We start from the raw sequence: 17,500 nt of genomic DNA, 5'->3' as shown, positions 1-17,500 counted from the left end.
AGATATAATCAGGTGGTGGAAAGGACATTTAAACCAGTAAAGTGTTACTATTTCTCAGAGGAACCTTCAACATACTGACAGGAGGGAGGAATAAAGCAATTTATTCTGTATTTGGATCCCTGTTATCTTCCACAGAGTGGTCGCTAATCTTCCTGGGGTCCGCACAGAAACAATAAAACAATAAAACAATTTAACAAGTTGGACCTTGAGGAGCTCGTGGTGAAGCTTTGTCCGTCTTGTCGTCAAGGTCATGATGTTGTCCAACACCGGTAAGCCATCTGGAGTGTCTGGACAGCATGGCAGTTGACTAATGGTCAACATGGCAAATGTCTCATCCTGCATGTTCATGCTCACAGTGATGATGCAGGGAATCTTTTCACAAGGAGAGACTTAAATGTATTTGGTTTTTGAAAACAAGCCCGAGGAGAGTTTGGTTTTGATCGGGCCGGAAGGAGAGGAGCTTTGGCTTGGGTTGAGGAGGAGCTGGAGGAGGCTCCGGTCACTCAGAATACTTCAGGAGGAGGAGGAGGATGTTGAGCTTAGAGATGAACTCCTGACCACCAGCGTACCAGAAGGACTGTTGCTTCTGTGGTTGCAGAAGTCAAAGCTGGGGTTGTGGCTGGAGGTTACCAACAGTTTGAGGAGGAGTCGAATGTTGAGCTTAGAGATGAACTCCTGACCAATGGAGAGTATAGTCAGTGCATAATCAACATTTCTCAGAGGAGGCTTCAATGTAGTGACAGGATGGAGGGATGGATGGAGCAATAGATTAACAAGACAGGAGTTTTCTTGCCTTTAGAAAGGCAATTGGAGAGGAGTTTTGTCAAGGTGTCAGAAGGCAAGGAGAACTGCAGCTCGAGGATGCTGGGATCCAGAGACATTTTACACAGGAGGCATTGTCATACTTACAGGATGAGGGATGTAGAGAGTCATGCATGTTTGAGGCAGTGGAGACTTGTTGTATACGCTGAAGGAGGTTGAAGGCATGAAGGAGAGGTTTTTGGTGAGAGAAACTGGTGGTGGATACCAGCGTTGGAGGAAGGCTTGAGTTAATGTTTGAGAGGAGGTTCATGAGAGAGTGAGGAGGTTCTGGTAGAAACAGGAAGTTTTTCAGTTAGACATTTTGGATAAATACGCTTATTCGCTTTCTTTCAAAGAGTTAGATATGAAGACGTGAAGTGCGTTAAGTATGCAGCTGGACTCAGATTAGCAAATAGCTAAGCTTAGTATCAGCTAACCTGTGAGAATGTCACTGTACAAGAGGACGTATGGGCAAGTCATCTATTGTGAATATGCCCATCTTCCTTAACGTCCTCTGTCTCCTCAGTCTTTTTTCCTCCTCCAGCCTCTTCACGTTCCAGACTAGTCGGCGTTGGTCTATTTCCAGATTCCTTCTTTCTATGAGCAGCTTGTTTATGTCGTACGCCTGTGGTTTGAGGTTACCTGAAACCAACAGCAAACGAAAGGTTAACTCTGGAGTCCAGTTGTACATCTGCACATCTTCTATTTGAACCAATTTACTGTAATTTACTATAATACATTACATCAGGGCTGCAAACGAGTACTTTTACTTTCCGTAACTTTTGTTGATAATTTTACTTTGGTAGGACTTTTATTTGTAGCTTATGGAGTATTTTTACATTGCATATTGGTACTCTTACTGTCTGTGTATCTTTAGGAGGCAATGCATACTTTTATGGCATTTTATGTGTAATAATGTGAGTTGACTTTCTCACCACGACGTAGGTTCTGCTCTTTCACAACGTTGTATCTGTGGAGGGCATCGAGATGGTCTCTCTCGATACCATGCCACCACATCTGCAGACTGGAAAGCCAACTATCCTTCACTTTATCACTCTCAGTCTTCCACTCCTTTTCTCTTCTCTTCTTTTCTTTTCCCTTCTTCTTCTTGACCACCTTGTGTGTACCTCTCTCCCTCTTCTGTCTCTTTTTCTCCTCCTTCAGCTGTCTTTCAGCTGCCTTCTGTCTCTCTTTCCTCAACTTCCATTCCTCCTTCATCTTCCTTATCTGTCTTTCCCTCTGCATCTTCTCTTTCTTTTGTCTCTCCTTCTCCCTCTCCTCCTTCCTCTGTCTTTTTCTCTCCATTTTCCCCCTCATCCGTTTCTCTCTCTTCTCTTTGGCCACACTATGCCATCTTTTTATCTCCTCATTCACCTGTCTGTCTCTCTCTTTCTTCTCCATCTTGCATCTCTCTCTCTCCTCCTTCTTCTGTCTTTCTCTCTCCTTTATTGCTGGGTCTTTCTTTTTTCTTCCCCAGATAATGGAGATTCTCTTGTTTATCTTCCACCTCTTTCTCCCAGCCAGCTCCTGTTTTTCTTTCTCTTCTGCCTCCTGTAATCGTCTCTCTCTCTCCAGCTTGCGTTGCTGTGTCTCCTCCTTTTTCTCTATTTTTCTCTGAGCCTTCTCCTCTTTTGTTATCACCTTATTCCTTGCCTTTTCTATCCTTTTCTGAAGGTATTGCTCCTTCGCTCTTTCCAACTTCTCCACTTTTTTTCTTGCCCATTTTTCTCTGGACTTTGTGGTCAGTCCCCAGGCAAAATTAACTCCCTCGGCTCTTCTTCTGAATGCCAACTCCTCCTCCTCTCTTTCTTGGTCCTTGTCCAGAGCAGAGAGAGGTCTTTCAATATAGGATTCAGGGAGGATTTCTGGAGGTGGCTGAAAGATCACCTTTTGGAGTGCAGATGGAGAAGAGTTCTCACCCCTTTGTCCATACTGCCTCCTTCCAGCAGAGTGCTTGCTGCCTTCAGAAGAAGGTGGAGAAGGGCTCTCACCCCTTCTTCCATGCTGCCTCCTTGAGAAACAAGGCATGTTATCTTCGGTGGAGGAAGACGAAGGGCTCTCACCCCTTAGGGAGTACATCTGGTCGGTGTCTCCACAAGACAAAGGTCTCACAGACCTTTGCTTCGGGTACTTCCTGGTGGTGGAAGCAACGGTGTTTGCGAAAGACCAACGGCTCTCACCCATTGGTCTTCGGTCCTTCGTGGTGGTCGAAGGTTTGGTGTCTCCACGAGACGAAGGTCTCTCACCCCTTCGTTTGCGCGTCTTCTGAGAAGAGCACATCTCTACTGGAGCCCCTGGTTGTACAGAGGATTTGTGCTTTCGAAAGAACATTGTCTCAATGACTCTCTGACGCTGGAAAAACTGCAAACAGACACAGCAATTATTTAACTGATAATCTGAATATTTTTTCAAGCAGCAAATTCTTTCTAACTTAACTTAATTTTCTAACTCAACCAAAATTAACTGAGAAATATTTCTCTGGTTACTCGGCATGAACAAAAATGTTAAAGGTCTGTCAAAAATATCACTTCAAAACTCGAGACTTTAGACTATGATTTAATTTCACATTAATAAATTAAGTATTAACGTCTGTAAGACGCACATATATTGATTGACACATTATGGCTGCTAAAAGTAAAGTTATAATAATAATAATAATAATAATAATAGTAATGTCAATATGTCTACTAGTAGTAAGAATAAAAAAAGAGTCTCAAAACTACAATGAAAGTAATTCAATTTCAGTTTTCAATTCAATGTATTTATATAGCGTCAAATCATAACAGAAGTTATCTCAAGACACTTTTCATATAGAGCAGGTCTAGAGCGTATACTCTATAATTTACAGAGACCCAACGTGTCGCACAAGAGATCAGAAAACCACACACACAGCTTAAAAAGTGGATTTAGGAGTCATATTTATTCAAATGTCTGTGCAATAATCTCTAATTCACGCTGCACGAAGTTTCTTCAAGTGCTAAGAAACACTACACTTTTGTGCACATGCAATTCAGACAACAACTAAAGCAACATTTACTATTTGAAATTGTTTTGTGCAAAGATACGTTTATTTGCATCTCCTGATTACAACACATCTTACTGTACTGATATTTGGAATATAACTAATGAAAAAAGTCATTTACTTGACAGAAAAATGTGGGTAAAGTAAATGTACTCTTTCCCCAACACAATACAGTTCTATTAAATATAAAAAATCAAGTAAAAAAAAGTCTAAATCATGTCTTACCTCTCAAATGACTGGTGTGGATATGAACCAGGAGTTCTGTGGTTCAGTAAATTAATACGTGTTCCATTATGATGTCAAATACAGAGCAGAACATCGTGCAGTGTATTGCACTCTAGTTCTACTGTCAGTTCTATCGTTTGTTTTAAAAAAATACAAGCAGTAGTGGAATGTATAGTACATTAATTATACTGTAATTCAGTACAAATTTGAGATACTTTACTTCAGTATTTCCTTCTCATGTCCCTTTCTACTTCTATTCCACTAATTTATACCAGTTACTTTACGAATGAAGATTCATGCACACAAAACACACGAACCTGAAACTATTAGTCGATTAATCAATTGACAGAATATAAAATTGGTAATCATTTTGATGTCATTTTTTTATGTAAAATTATTATTTTTATTATTATTATTATTATTATTATTAATAATTATAATAATAGTATTACTATTATTATTAATATTATAATTATTAATTATAATAATAGTATTACTATTATTATTATTTATTATTTTTATTATTATTATTATTAGTAATAATAATAATAATAATAATAATAAATAAATAAATAATTAAACAAATAAAATAAAAATGAATAAACAAATTGATAATAATTTGGTGGTTTGGGCTGTTGGTCATGTGAAGGTGTCACTTTGGGCTCAAACATATACAGTATACTTACATCACCACTATGTATCAGACATCAGATAAGACGTCTTCCAGTAACAAATACACAGGAAAATGGTGATCATAAAATAATATCAATGGTGCAAATGAACTATTAAACTATGTACATTTACTCCAGTTCTGTACAATCTTAAGGTACTTGTACTTCACTTGAGTATTTCCATTTTATGTTACTTTATACTTCCACTCCACGACATTTATCTGACGGAGACTGGTTGCTTTTTAGATTAAGATTTTACATAGATTTTATGGTTTAATCACTGCTATTATATGACTACACATGCTAGTTATTCCTCTTCCTCCTCCACTCTGATCTCTCTACTTCCCTTCTGATGATGCACTCTGTTCACACATGTTGGTTGTTGCAATGCACGAGAGGAAAAAGCAGAAGTAGTGGAACAAAAAGTGGCGAAGAAGGATGTCGCACGGAATTACTTGGAATCAGAGGCGAGACTCTACAAGCAAAAACGTTGTTTTTTTTTCATGCATTGGTCAATTGTGAGATTTGGGGGCTATTTTTCTTCAGTCTTCTGTGGAAAGAAACATCCAAAATACACATTTAGGTTTTTATTTTACTACTTTGTTTATGTGCGTCTGTTGATTTCTCATATATAACAATAAAAATAATATTTATTATATTTCTCTTTATACTTTATACTTTATACACTGCCTTTTGACTGAAATTGCTCTTTTATTTTGCCTTTTTATTATTATTTATTGCATTTTAAACCTTTTGTTTATTTTATTCTCTTTTATTCTTCCTACCTGCTTCCTTTTTTTAACTTATTTGTGAAAAAACAAGTTTTATGCACTTTTATTTCTCATCTGTGTCTTTTTTTAAACGAAATTATGTATGCTGCCTGTATGTGTTACATACATAAACTTGCTTTGTGTACATAACTAATCTAGTATTATTTTTAAAGAGTGGAGGTACTGTTTATTTTTTAAACTGAGTGCTTAACTCGTGCTGTAAGACAACACAGATGAAGCATATTTGCATTCATGAACCATCCCTGTTTGCTGAAATAACAAGCTGCACAACACAGGATGAGGAAATGAAGTGTAGCAACAGAGTGACTTCACCCTTTTATTGTCTTGCAAATATCTCTCTGGTGAAAAAACAAGAGCCCTTTGCCCGGACATATCAGCTCAACAACACTGGCCTGCGTCTGTTGCTCTGACAGCTCATGGTATGTAAATCTAAATAGAACAATCGGGACTAACATATGTTTTAAACTTGAATTGTGTTATTTAAAGTCTAAAATCGTTGGTGAATGTGTGGTAACAAGAGTTCATGAAAAGCAGGAAATGAAAGTGCTGCATTGAGTTCATGTTCCGACTTGAGGTCTTCGCAGCAACAGTGACTGGCTCCTGTTGAGCCAATGAGACTATGATTGAGGCAACAGGTAGTTAATGAGTAACACGGGAGAGGTGCAACCTTCAGCAGACATTTGTTCAGCTCTTACTGTGTGACTCATGCAGTCACAAGAAGCACACAGATCGGCAGCGTTTGTTTATTATACTGGCAGGACTTGGATAACAGGACTTTTGTGGAGGCCTTTATGAGTTGTTTTGTTGGTTGTGACTGAGAAACAGAGCTGCTGTTATGGTAAGTGGTGTACTTTTTATACAAGGAAGTTTAGTTAATTGTATTTTTTTAAAGATATCACCGATTGTTTTATCTAAAAATCATTCTCCATTGGTCTGTCCATGTTGCACTTAACCACCACAGGAGGTTTTCATGTGACAGTCACACAGGCCGCAGTTAAGCGGACTCACTTTATAGCACCCAGGAAGTGAGGTCTGGTCAGTTAATAACTGCGACTACAGCGGTTGTTGCTCCTATGTTTGACTTCCAGTGTGGTTTCTGTGGTTGTAAGATGTGGGGTTTGTGATTGATGTCACTAAAAATCAAACAATTTTCCCCCCCCATCTTTCTCAGGCTGACCCACGATCTCAGCCTCCGGCCGCTGGCTCGTCGGCGTCTAAACTCGACTCGGTGCAAGGCCAGGTCAACGAGGTTAAAGTCATCCTGAAAGACAACATCAGCAAAGTGCTGGAAAGGGGCGACAGATTAGATGATCTGATCGGCAAGACTGATGACCTGCAGGCGTCTGTAAGTATATCTGAACTCTCTATGCTGATGTTCATAGATAAAGTTTTCATATATGACTCATTAAAACAACAAGGATGGTAAAAACGGGTTTTACGGCGGTGGAAAGTACATTTCAAGTACTGTAGTTAAAGGGACAGTGTGTAGGATTTGGCAGCATCTAGTGATGTGGTTGCAGATTGCAACCAACTGAGTACCTCTTCGCTCACACCTCCCTTTCCAAGACTGCGGTAATGTGAGCCGCCGAGTGCAAAACCGTTATAACGCCGTTCGCCTTGATCATTATTATTATCATAATAAGACTACCGTAGGAGCAACGGAAGTCAGACGGCAGCTGGCGGTACCACGGTTTTACACTCTGTGGCTCACGTTACCGCAGTTTCACAAGTCTGCCGGAGAACTAGTGGCCTTCAGGTAACGATAAAAAGACTCTCACTAGAGCCAGTGTTTGGTTTGTCTGTTCTGGGATACTGTAGAAACATGGCAGACTCCATGAAGAGGAGATATAAATGGCTCATTCTAAGCTAATGATTCTCATTTTCAAATGATTATACACTAATGAAAACACAAAATGATCCCACAAAATGCTACACACTGGCCCTTTAAGTACTTGTACTTTACGTTTCTGTTACTTTATACTTATAAATAAGAAATATTATACATTTTATTTGCTACAGTGAGTAGTTACTTTTCAGATTACGATTTAACATAAAAAAAATATATAATGTAAGTTTATAAAATACAGTGGCTTCAAACCTTTTTGCTTTTGTTGGGGCCCTTTGCTCTGTTAAGAGTTAATCAGAGACATTTCCCCTCTAAACTTCCCAAATGGTTTCATTTAAATAACAAAGTATTTAACAAAAAGGCACAAAATTAGAGAAACGTCCAACAAATTAAAACTAATTTGTGCATCAGAACTTCTTCTTCTCTCCCAATAATCATCTCAGGACCCCTAAGACTTATCTAGTGACCCCTTGGAGGGGCCCGACCCTTAGGTTGGGAACCACTAGACTAAAGTAGTTAATTGTATATTATATTGTAGTTCAAACTAACTCCACCTGGAGCTACAAGTCACATTTTTCTGCAGAACGAGTACTTCTGCTTCTGACACTTCAAGTAAATGTCACTGTTAATACTTCTGTACTTTGACTTTTGAATGCAGGACTTTTACTTAAAGGAGCACTCCACAGATTTAGCATTGCAGTCCTATAACATCATCAGATTCATGGTGGATAAAATCGATACAGCAGAACCACAATTATCGTCTTTTTAATTCCACTTATTCTTCTTCCTGGTCAAAATAAATCGGGCACCTACCATACCCACAATTCAACATGATTGTCAACAGTTAGGTTTAGGATTCAGGTGTGTTAGCGGCCAATGTAGTCTGGAGCCTCTAGCTTGCAGCAGAGATGAGCAACAGGCTACAGAGGTCTCACTCCTTCAAACTTCACATCTCCAATTTTATGTCATTTTCAAACTTGTAGTCTTTTACGACGGAGTATTAGGGCCACATTGAGGGAAAAAAAATCGGAGATTTCGTGAATAAAGTCATAATATTACGAGAATAAAGTCATATTATTACGAGAATAAAGTCATAACTTTACGAGAAAAAAAGTTGTAAAATTACGAGAATAAAGTCATAAATTTACGAGAAAAAGTCGTTAAATTACGAGAATAAAGTTGTAATTTTACGGGAAAAAGGTCGTATCATTACGAGAATAAAGTCATACATTTACGAGAAAAAAGTCGTAAAATAACGAGAATAAAGTCGTAATTTCTACGAGAAAAAAGTCGTATTATTACGAGAATAAAGTCATAGCTTTACGAGAAAAAGTCGTAAAATTACGAGAATAAAGTCATAACTTTACGAGAAAGTCGTAATATTACGAGAATAAAGTCATACATTTTACGTGTTATTTTAGAGGTGAAATAGAGCAGCCTGTGTGAAAATGAGGAACGTGGAGCATCTTGTGAAGTTATACTTTAGTTTAGGTTTCACAAATAAGGAAATACTTAATCTTTTGGCACATCAGCACCACATTATCATCAGTATCAGGACCTTGAAAAGATTGTGCAAGAAAATGCGTTGTCCTCTCGCCCGTTTTGTTGGTTGCTGGTAATATGTTTTCCTAATATCACGACTTTTATTCTCGCAATATTACAACTTTATTCTCATAATATTATGACTTTATTCTCATAATATTATGACTTTATTCTCATAATATTATGACTTTATTCTCAAAATCTCATATTTTTTTTTCCTCAATGTGGCCCTAATATTCCGTCTTAGTCTTCAGACCCAACTGAAGTTCGTCAGACTTCACACAGTTCCCCCTGGAGACACTAAAGACGTTTTACAACTTTTTTCCACATATGAATTAGTGTATAATCGTTGGAGTTCCCCTTTAAGTAAAAGGATGTGGGTATTTCGGTCATGACTGGTGTTTCATTGGGGTTTCCTGTCCGTTTCTTTTCAGGCTGACTCGTTCCAAAGAACATCCACACGGGTCGCCCGGAAATACTGGTGGAAAAACATTAAACTGATGATTATAATCGGTGTGATTGTGCTGATCATCGTGATCCTCATCATCCTCTTTGCCACAAAAGTGATATAAAATCCTCTCCTTTAACCAGCTCAGGACTGAAAGCACCAACAAAGACGGTGGATAAAGCTCACCTCTTTTATTGAGCATTTAATTTTTGCACTCACGAGAAGAGTCTTCCAATCATTTCAGCTCAAAACAAACACATTTCAAGATGAAAATGTTTATGTAAAATTCAAAAAGGGTGCATGATTTTGTAACATCTGCAAGCTTATTGATTAGGCTGCTCTGCGATACGATGATAGAAACTTGGCTGAATTACTTCCTTGAACACTCCAACAGTCTTTAACGTGTAATATTTCACAAAGGATCACAAATCCAAATGTTTATTTTTATTTTATCGCATTTCTGTATGTCCAATTAACTGTATATATATATTAACTTATATATACTGTATGTTTATGACTGAAACTCTGTAATGACAAATGTATTATATGACTGATAAATATGATAAAGAGGATAAATTGCATTTGATGCATTCTTTGCTACCACAACACTGTATAATATATATATATATGTGCGATCTGTTCCAACCAATCTAACATTTCAGTCTGTGTAATAATAAATGAAGCAAATTCACATATAGCATCTGAGAAACATTAAATACAAAAACAAGAAGGGATGAGAAACGCAAACTGCTAAAACTTTGCAGCAATCTAAATAAATGCAAAAACACCAAAACTTGTAACAACGAACACGCCGGTAAATGTAGAGGAAATGTGCTGTAGGTTCATAGCGCTCTTCATTATTCTCTTACAATCAGCTTAGTGCTCTTTGCTGGATACCATCATCTCTCTGGCCAATGCTCCACCAGCCCACTGCTGTCTTTCATCACTCTGAAACCTATGAAAAACAAACAGAAACAAATCAGTTTTAAATGAACAAAAACCTGTTAAAATTAAAAAATGAACAGGAATCCCCCGTGTTTATAATGTCCAATGTCAAAAACAAACTGAGAACAATTATTTTACAGTTAAAAAAAAAAAGTTAGTCCATAAGCTAGAAATCCTGAAGTGCAATAAATTGAAGAAGTCAAAATACTAAATGGAAGAAACCTTCGATTGGTCATAAAAAATACACATTACAGAAAGCATTACATGCAAACTTGTTGTTTTACAAAAGGTTATTAAGAGGAAAATTTGTTACAGGAAAATTAACAAAAAGAGAAGTCTTTTCCATCGCTGTCAGTAAGACAAAACAGAGCAATACATGTACACAAAGTAAAGCACTTTTATCCCCCCCGACACAGTCTCCAACCAGGTTTTAGCTCATGGACTACTGGCTACAAGAGCTAAATAAAGAAAACAAGCATTTTACATAAGATTAGGAATGCATATATTAACAATAGGAACTGGAAAGTCCAGAGAATGCTGTACGTTTCCTTTGAAAAGCAAATAGTTATTTTTACATATTTATAATCATTACTTGTGGGTGAAGTAAGGGCCTGTAAAAAATGACAATTACATGTGTATATTTTTAAGTTTTACATTACAAACATTTGCAAAGAAATTAAAATGGAAAGAAAGATGACAAAGCTTGGACGTGTCCCATATTGTTTAGTTTAGAAATGCTGATACAGGATGTTGTAAGACCATACCAAATGGCAGCATTCGAGAGCGTATGCTTCTCGTACCCGGTCCGCATTGAGCGGGCCCTGAGAGTATCTGGGAGTCAGCTCATGGCCTGCAAGGAAGCTCCGCTGGCAGGTACAAACAAGGTATGTCAGAGTTAGGAGACAACATACTTCCTTTTCTGTTTCCTTGCACATCCTTAACTTTGGCATCCATTTACTGTAGTAGCAGTACTTTACCTGTTAACTTTACAGTTAGAAAAAAAAAAAAAAAAGAAGGTGCAAAAGAGGCAGCAGAAGGCCGGCTGTTAAAATAATCGGCACAAGAGTGTAGCCTCTATGTTACCACTACTGTAAAGCACTTGAGGGTGCTGAGAAAAAGAAATTTACAAGAAGAAAAATTATACATAATGTTACCAAACAGCAAAGTAAATATAACTACTTAAAGTTTAAAGTAAGAGGTGTATTTTTGTCTTTACATACCTACTTGAAGTTGAGGGTTTCCTCCATTAATACGGCTTGTAACTGTTGGTGTGACCTACACGCCGTGGCGACTTGCCGTATCCACCGGATTGATCTAGAAGTGTGTCGCAAAGTCTGGTTTTTTTATTATTTCAAAAGTAACAGAAAATTAATGGAATAGTTGACGTGAAAGTGAAGCTCGTCGGGGTGATTTACTTACTGTTGTAGTCACCATATCCATAATAGTTGTTGTAGCCAGGGTAATCATAGCCACCATATCCTTGGTTACTGTAACCATAATTGCCATAATTGCCATAATTGCCATAATTCCCGTAGCCTTGATTCCAGTAGTTGGCATAACCCTGGTTCCAGTTTTCATTGGGACCTGCAATTAAACAAAATGCTTTTCATCACATACTCACTTTAAAATCAGTTTTTACAGAACAGTGTTGTTGCCATTATTTGCCTTGATTCTTTTAGCCTCTGATTCCTGTATGTTTTGTGTCTGTTGTTGTGTTTTGGTATGTTATATTGTGATGTTGTCTGTCCCTGTTTGTACTTGTACATGTTTATGAAACTTTATTGCTTGCTGCCAATCATGACCAGAAGAGAGATTGTATCTCAACGGCACCTTTCTGGTTAAATACAGGATGAAATTATTTCATTTTTGGGCATTTTAACCCTTTACTACAGCCAATATCCAAGACAGTATTTCATTATAAATTATCCATTAAGAGCAAATCTGTATGAAAACAGTGGAGTAAAGATGAAACACTTTGGTTTATGGGGGGGGGGGTTATGTGCCAGACTATTTCATGGGTGGGGACAGTGACTTACGGGGCTTTTCCACTGGCACTTTTGAAACCATGCCGCACTGATTTGCATTTATTTTATTTTCAGTAGCAAAATAACACCAGACTTTTATTGTGAAGAATTTATAGGAAATTAAATTTGTTTATCACCAAATTAGTGAAGCTTTGTTAGCGGCTATTCTTCACTAAAAACAAGTTTACTATTACTGCAGGGAGTAAGCAGCAAAAAATAATGGGGGACTTTTATTGTGAAGAATATAGGAATACAGCCGCTCCTTTGACCACTAGTCACAGCCGTGGTTACACACACCCTCAAGCGGGTAGCTCTGTTGTAATGGAGATGCAAAGTCCTGCCGTGCTGGGATGATGCACCGAGTCAAGTCACGCCAGCACATGTGTATGGAGAAGAGGCTTTATTGCAGTCTCATGGTGACGACAGGACTCCTAAGTCACTGTGCCCTGCCAAGAATTAGTCTGACACATAACCTCCCAAAACATCACCACAACCTCACTTTTACTCTCCTGTGTTCTCAGATAAAACATACTGTACAAGACATAGTTCATTCTTTAGTGAGCTTTATAGGTGCTAGATATTTCATGAAAAAAAAAGATGTATAATTTATATTTTTCTATACATGTAACATGTAACTATGTGTTTTCTATGTGTGGAGAAAACACATAGTTTTCTCCACTCACCACCGCCTCTTCCTCGAGACCTGGATGAGTATCCACCTCTTCCTCCCCAGTACTGCTGCTGCTGGTACTGCTCCTTGGACATTGCCACTTTTATTTCACACTAAAGGAACCACCAATTAAGTTTTACTTCCACAGTTATGGTCGTGTATCAGTTATAAAAAGCCACCATAATATGTGCCAAACCCATTAGCAGGTAATAAAGTTAAAGGAGCCTGTACCTTGCTTAGTCCAATATTGTGGTACTTTTTCTCCATGATCCCCTTAACTGGTTCTTCCTCTTTGAATGTGATGAAGCAGAAGCCTCTCCTTTTGTTTGTTTTGTTCTCCATGGGTAGTTCAATAGACTCCACCTGTTCACATTATCCATAAATGTAGAACATAATATGAGAAGTGTTTAATTATGTTTATAATTTTGATTTACTAGCGCATAGATGTCAGTTTGTCAGGAGCCCGACACAGTCAAGCAGACCCACTAGAAAGAAATTCATAATATGGATAAACAACTGTGGTACCAATGAGCCACAGTACGAACTAACAGCTAAATTTGGGAAAGTTAGAAATAAACATACCTCTCCGAAGGCACCAAAGTACTCTCTGACTTTCTCTTCAGGAGTGTCTGGAGAGAGACCACCAACAAAGATCTTCTTCACGGGCTCCTTGCTCTTCATGGCCTTGGCTTTTTTGGGGTCAATGACCTTTCCATTGAGTTTATGTTCCTTATGTGTGACAACCTTCATAACAAAATAATCAATTAACAAAAGCAGTCATATAAGAAAATAATCTTTAGGTGTTAATTCACAACTTCTCGTTTGTAGTAAAGACATCCGACCCCAATGCAAATAATGTTTATTTGTTGTTAGCCTAATAATCAGACTGGGTCACTTCATTGTCAGGTTTCAATTATTTTCATCAATTAAGGTGCTTGTTAATTTTGTCAATTAACTCATTAATTTTTTCCATTTAAAGTCAGAAAATTGCAAAAAAGCTTGCAATTCAAGTTCATACAGCAATAATACAATATTAATTCCCTATTTGACCACTTCATTTTACATTATAAATCAACACTATGCATGTGGAATTAAATGTACTCTGATTTGCAGATTATATATATATATAATGTAAACACTGCTTACGGGAGCAGGACAATACCTTGTCAACACTGTCAGGTTCTTTGAAGAGCACAAAGCCAAAACCCCTTGAACGGCCAGTCATGGGGTCCAGTTTCAAAGTGCAGTCTACAACCTCGCCATACTTGGAAAAGTAATCTTTCAGGTCCTTCTTGGTGGTGTCCCAGCTGAGCCCTCCGACAAACATCTTCCTGTTGACAAAACAGCAAATTTGAAGAAAACAGATCATAATACAGATTGAAAAAAAACAGTGATCCTTTACTTAAAAGGTGCAGTGTGTGTGTAGGATTTGGCGGCAATGAGTTGTCTGGTTGCAGATTGCGAATACCATGGCAACGGTCGAAGCTTCGAAGCATTTGGGTCAGCCCTAGAAAACATACTTATGAATATTATATTCCATTTCTGCCAATGGATCCTCCGAAATGTTACGCACTGTTCCTTTAAGTAAAAGTACTTATAGTACACTGTGAAAATACTCCACTACTAGTAAAAGTCATGCATTCAAGTAGTCATTGTACAGTAAAATGTTATTATTATTACTATTATATATGATGTTTCTGGGTAACTATTACTGCTGCATTAATGTGTATATGTTGCTTGAAAAGTAACTAAAGATGTCAGACAAATGTAGTGAAGTGAAAAGTACAATGTTTACCTCTGAGATGAGGGATAATACAGATAATAATGCATACAGTGCACTTTCATAGACTAAGCTACTGGAGTTACCCTGCACTATACTCATTTTTAACAGTCTCTTCTGCACTATATTCACTTTTTTAATAGTCGTGTATCACAGCTGTTACCCTGCACTATATTCCTTTTTAACAGTTTTCTTCATCTCCTTGTATTTTTATATCTGGTATATTTTTTTGTACTTTGCACTACTAACTTTTTTACTGCCTTTTTACTAACATGTTTTGCACTATGGAACTGTGATGCTGGAAACTTGAATTTCCCTCGGGATCAATAAAGTTACTATCTATCTATCTATCTATGTAAATAACATCAGCTGATTACTATTACTGCTGCATTAATGTGTATATGTTGCATGAAAAGTAACTAAAGATGTCAGACAAATGTAGTGGAGTAAAAAGTGCAATGTTTACCTCTGAGATGTAGTGGTATAAAGTTGCATAAAATGGAAATACTCATAGTACCTCACAATTGTACTTAAAGGTCCCATATTGTAAAAAGTGAGATTTTCAGGTCTTTTAGATAGATAGATAGATAGATAGATAGATAGATAGTAACTTTATTAATCCCGAGGGAAATTCAAGTTTCCAGCATCACAGTTCCATAGTGCAAAACATGTTAGTAAAAAGGCAGTAAAAAATGTAGTAGTGCAAAGTACAACAAAATATACCAGATATAAAAATACAAGGAGATGAAGAAAACTGTCAAAAATTAATATAGTGCAGGGTAACTCCAGTAGCTTAGTCTAAGAAAGTGCACTGTGTGCATTATTATCTGTCCTGCAGGAGGAAAACAATGTGTTTTCTTTATATTACAGCATGTAATTATGAACCTGAAAATGAGCATGATATGGGACCTTTAAAGTAGTTGAGTAAATGTACTCAGTTACATCCCACCACAGGTAAACAGCAGTTGTTTTGATGTTTACAACAGCTGTAGTATCTTAACAGCACCACACTGACAGGTTAAACATGTCTAACTAACTGTAGAGACTAATATAAACTGTAATAAGAGTGTAAATGTAACCTTACCCCTCATCCTCCTCGTTTTTACTGGCATCAATCCTCGACCCCTCGGCCTCTCCTCCCATCAGACCACAGTCTCCAGCTGCAGACATCGGATCATCACTGTTCGCCTCTCCATCCTCCTCCATTCTCATCATGGTCGTGTCATCGCTGAACTCATAATCATCCGACATCGTTGTGACTTCTTTAAAACTCAAAGTACGTCAGAATCCCCTGCAGAACAGAACAGAAGCTAGTTGCTAATGATAAGCTAATATTGTTTTGTTATCATATATATATAAGCTGTAAACTCCTGGGGTTAATTATAACAAGCTATTTAGTTCCTCTAAGTACAATTAAACTGTAAAAATGAGTCTGAATTGAGGCTAAATTGTGTTTCATGAAGGTAAATATTCAGTTTCAGTTTCTAAAAATATGAAGAGTCTGACAGCGTCGCTTTGTTTTGATCGCAGCCCACTTCCGGTTACTTCTTCTTCGTGTGTTTCTTTAAAAAAAACAAAAAGCTGCTCAGTAGCGCCCCCACCGAGCTGCAGGCGGAACTGACAGCTGATCCAATTAATTGATTAGTCAGTCGACAGAAAAATAATCAGCAACTCATTTCATAATCGATTAAGTCTTCTTTTTTTTTTTATGAAGTGAAAGTGAAGTGAAACATTCATTTATTCCTGATTGTGAAAACTTGCTCCAATTGTACGTGACTTCTTGCAGCTGCCAGGAATCAAATTCTGGTGGAGAAACACTAAATCCTTTTAACACCTTAAATAGTCAAATTTAAACTCTAAACTAAAAACACTGGATTCAGTTAAAGGAACACTTCACCCTAAAAATTATCATTTATATATCAATTACTTAAAGGGACTATTTGTAACTTTCAGAAATGCTTCTTAACAGCGACACCTGTGGCCGTGAAATCAACGAAAGTCAGCGTCGGGCTCGCGCTTGCTCGCTCTAAATAAACCTGAACGAGCATCACTCAAAACAGTGAGGCGACACAAGTCAGCTAAAACCACAATATCACTCTATATTTCAGCTGCTTGGCAGTAATGTTAGCTGACCAGACCAAGGTCTCTCCATGAACATGATTTAGATCTGATCCTAGTGTTGGCTTTTCCTGCCTCAGTGCAGGCTGAGGCAGCGGGGCTCTCCAGCATGTCTCCCTGCTCTCTCCGGCTGAGGAGACACCGGCACCCGGTCGGTAACGACAAGACAACGTTTCTCTCTGCACAGCTCGGTCACTTCACAAGACACGGAAAACCTCTGTTAGTCTGGAGGAGCTGCAGCATTTATTTCTGCACAAACGTCCACTAGATATTCTCAGAGCTAAACTAACTCTTCTGCAGTGTGGAGTGAACGCGCGTTCACGTCTAGAGGTGGAGCGAGCTGAGCTGTCTGAGTGAAGGCGAGAAGGCAGAGGAGGAGGGTACAGTGGCTACACGCGAACGCGCATATGTGAGCGCGCATGTGTGACGACCCGCTACATTTATGCGCATACAAAGTTACAAATAGTCCCTTTAATTAATTAACAAATGAATATACAAATGATCATTTTGTGGGTGAAGTATACCTTTAAAAATACAGCTTTTAACTCCAGACTAATTTCCCCAAGAGCAAGACTAGCTGTTTTCTTTATTTTTTTTCTCAAAAAGACTGTTCTAGT

At 37.9% G+C, this 17,500-nt stretch overlaps 3 protein-coding genes across 23 annotated transcripts; 1 reads left to right on the top strand and 2 right to left on the bottom strand.

Annotated features, from left to right (window-relative positions):
• Positions 1-858: 858 nt before the first annotated feature.
• LOC141757827 (uncharacterized) lies at positions 859-2,985 on the bottom strand. Its single transcript, XM_074618676.1, has 3 exons — positions 1,737-2,985; positions 1,239-1,443; positions 859-1,089 (listed from the first exon to the last, which is right to left on the bottom strand). Exons 1-2 carry the CDS (start codon positions 2,983-2,985, stop codon positions 1,250-1,252), a joined length of 1,443 nt encoding a protein of 480 aa, XP_074474777.1. The 3' UTR covers positions 859-1,089; positions 1,239-1,249.
• Positions 2,986-5,770: 2,785 nt separating this feature from the next.
• LOC141756966 (vesicle-associated membrane protein 8) lies at positions 5,771-9,925 on the top strand. 2 transcript variants are annotated; one of them, XM_074617082.1, is made up of 3 exons: positions 5,771-5,929; positions 6,682-6,855; positions 9,333-9,925. In XM_074617082.1, the coding sequence occupies exons 1-3, from the start codon at positions 5,927-5,929 to the stop codon at positions 9,468-9,470; spliced, it is 315 nt and encodes a 104-aa protein (XP_074473183.1). In that variant the 5' UTR covers positions 5,771-5,926; the 3' UTR covers positions 9,471-9,925. The 2 variants fall into 2 exon arrangements, with proteins under 2 accessions (XP_074473183.1, XP_074473182.1); XM_074617081.1 differs by lacking the exon at positions 5,771-5,929 and adding an exon at positions 6,094-6,348.
• Positions 9,523-16,323, bottom strand: LOC141756964 (heterogeneous nuclear ribonucleoprotein D0-like). Of its 20 annotated transcripts, XR_012591557.1 has the most exons (9): positions 15,850-16,323; positions 14,148-14,316; positions 13,568-13,729; positions 13,217-13,348; positions 12,999-13,098; positions 11,711-11,875; positions 11,512-11,605; positions 11,056-11,157; positions 9,523-10,301 (listed from the first exon to the last, which is right to left on the bottom strand). XR_012591557.1 is itself a non-coding variant. In XM_074617073.1 (8 exons), the coding sequence occupies exons 1-7, from the start codon at positions 16,014-16,016 to the stop codon at positions 11,538-11,540; spliced, it is 963 nt and encodes a 320-aa protein (XP_074473174.1). In that variant the 5' UTR covers positions 16,017-16,323; the 3' UTR covers positions 9,523-11,157; positions 11,512-11,537. The 20 variants fall into 20 exon arrangements, 9 of the variants coding, with proteins under 9 accessions (XP_074473174.1, XP_074473173.1, XP_074473175.1 ...); XR_012591558.1 differs by lacking the exon at positions 12,999-13,098 and having other exon boundaries at positions 11,516-11,625; positions 15,850-16,318; XR_012591562.1 differs by lacking the exon at positions 12,999-13,098 and having other exon boundaries at positions 11,512-11,625; positions 15,850-16,317.
• Positions 16,324-17,500: the final 1,177 nt, after the last annotated feature.

The sequence above is a fragment of the Sebastes fasciatus genome, chromosome 19, assembly GCF_043250625.1.
Source record: "Sebastes fasciatus isolate fSebFas1 chromosome 19, fSebFas1.pri, whole genome shotgun sequence".
Taxonomy (NCBI): domain Eukaryota; kingdom Metazoa; phylum Chordata; class Actinopteri; order Perciformes; family Sebastidae; genus Sebastes; species Sebastes fasciatus.
Note: the sequence above shows the minus strand (reverse complement) of the source record. Positions and strands in the feature narration are given on the sequence as shown.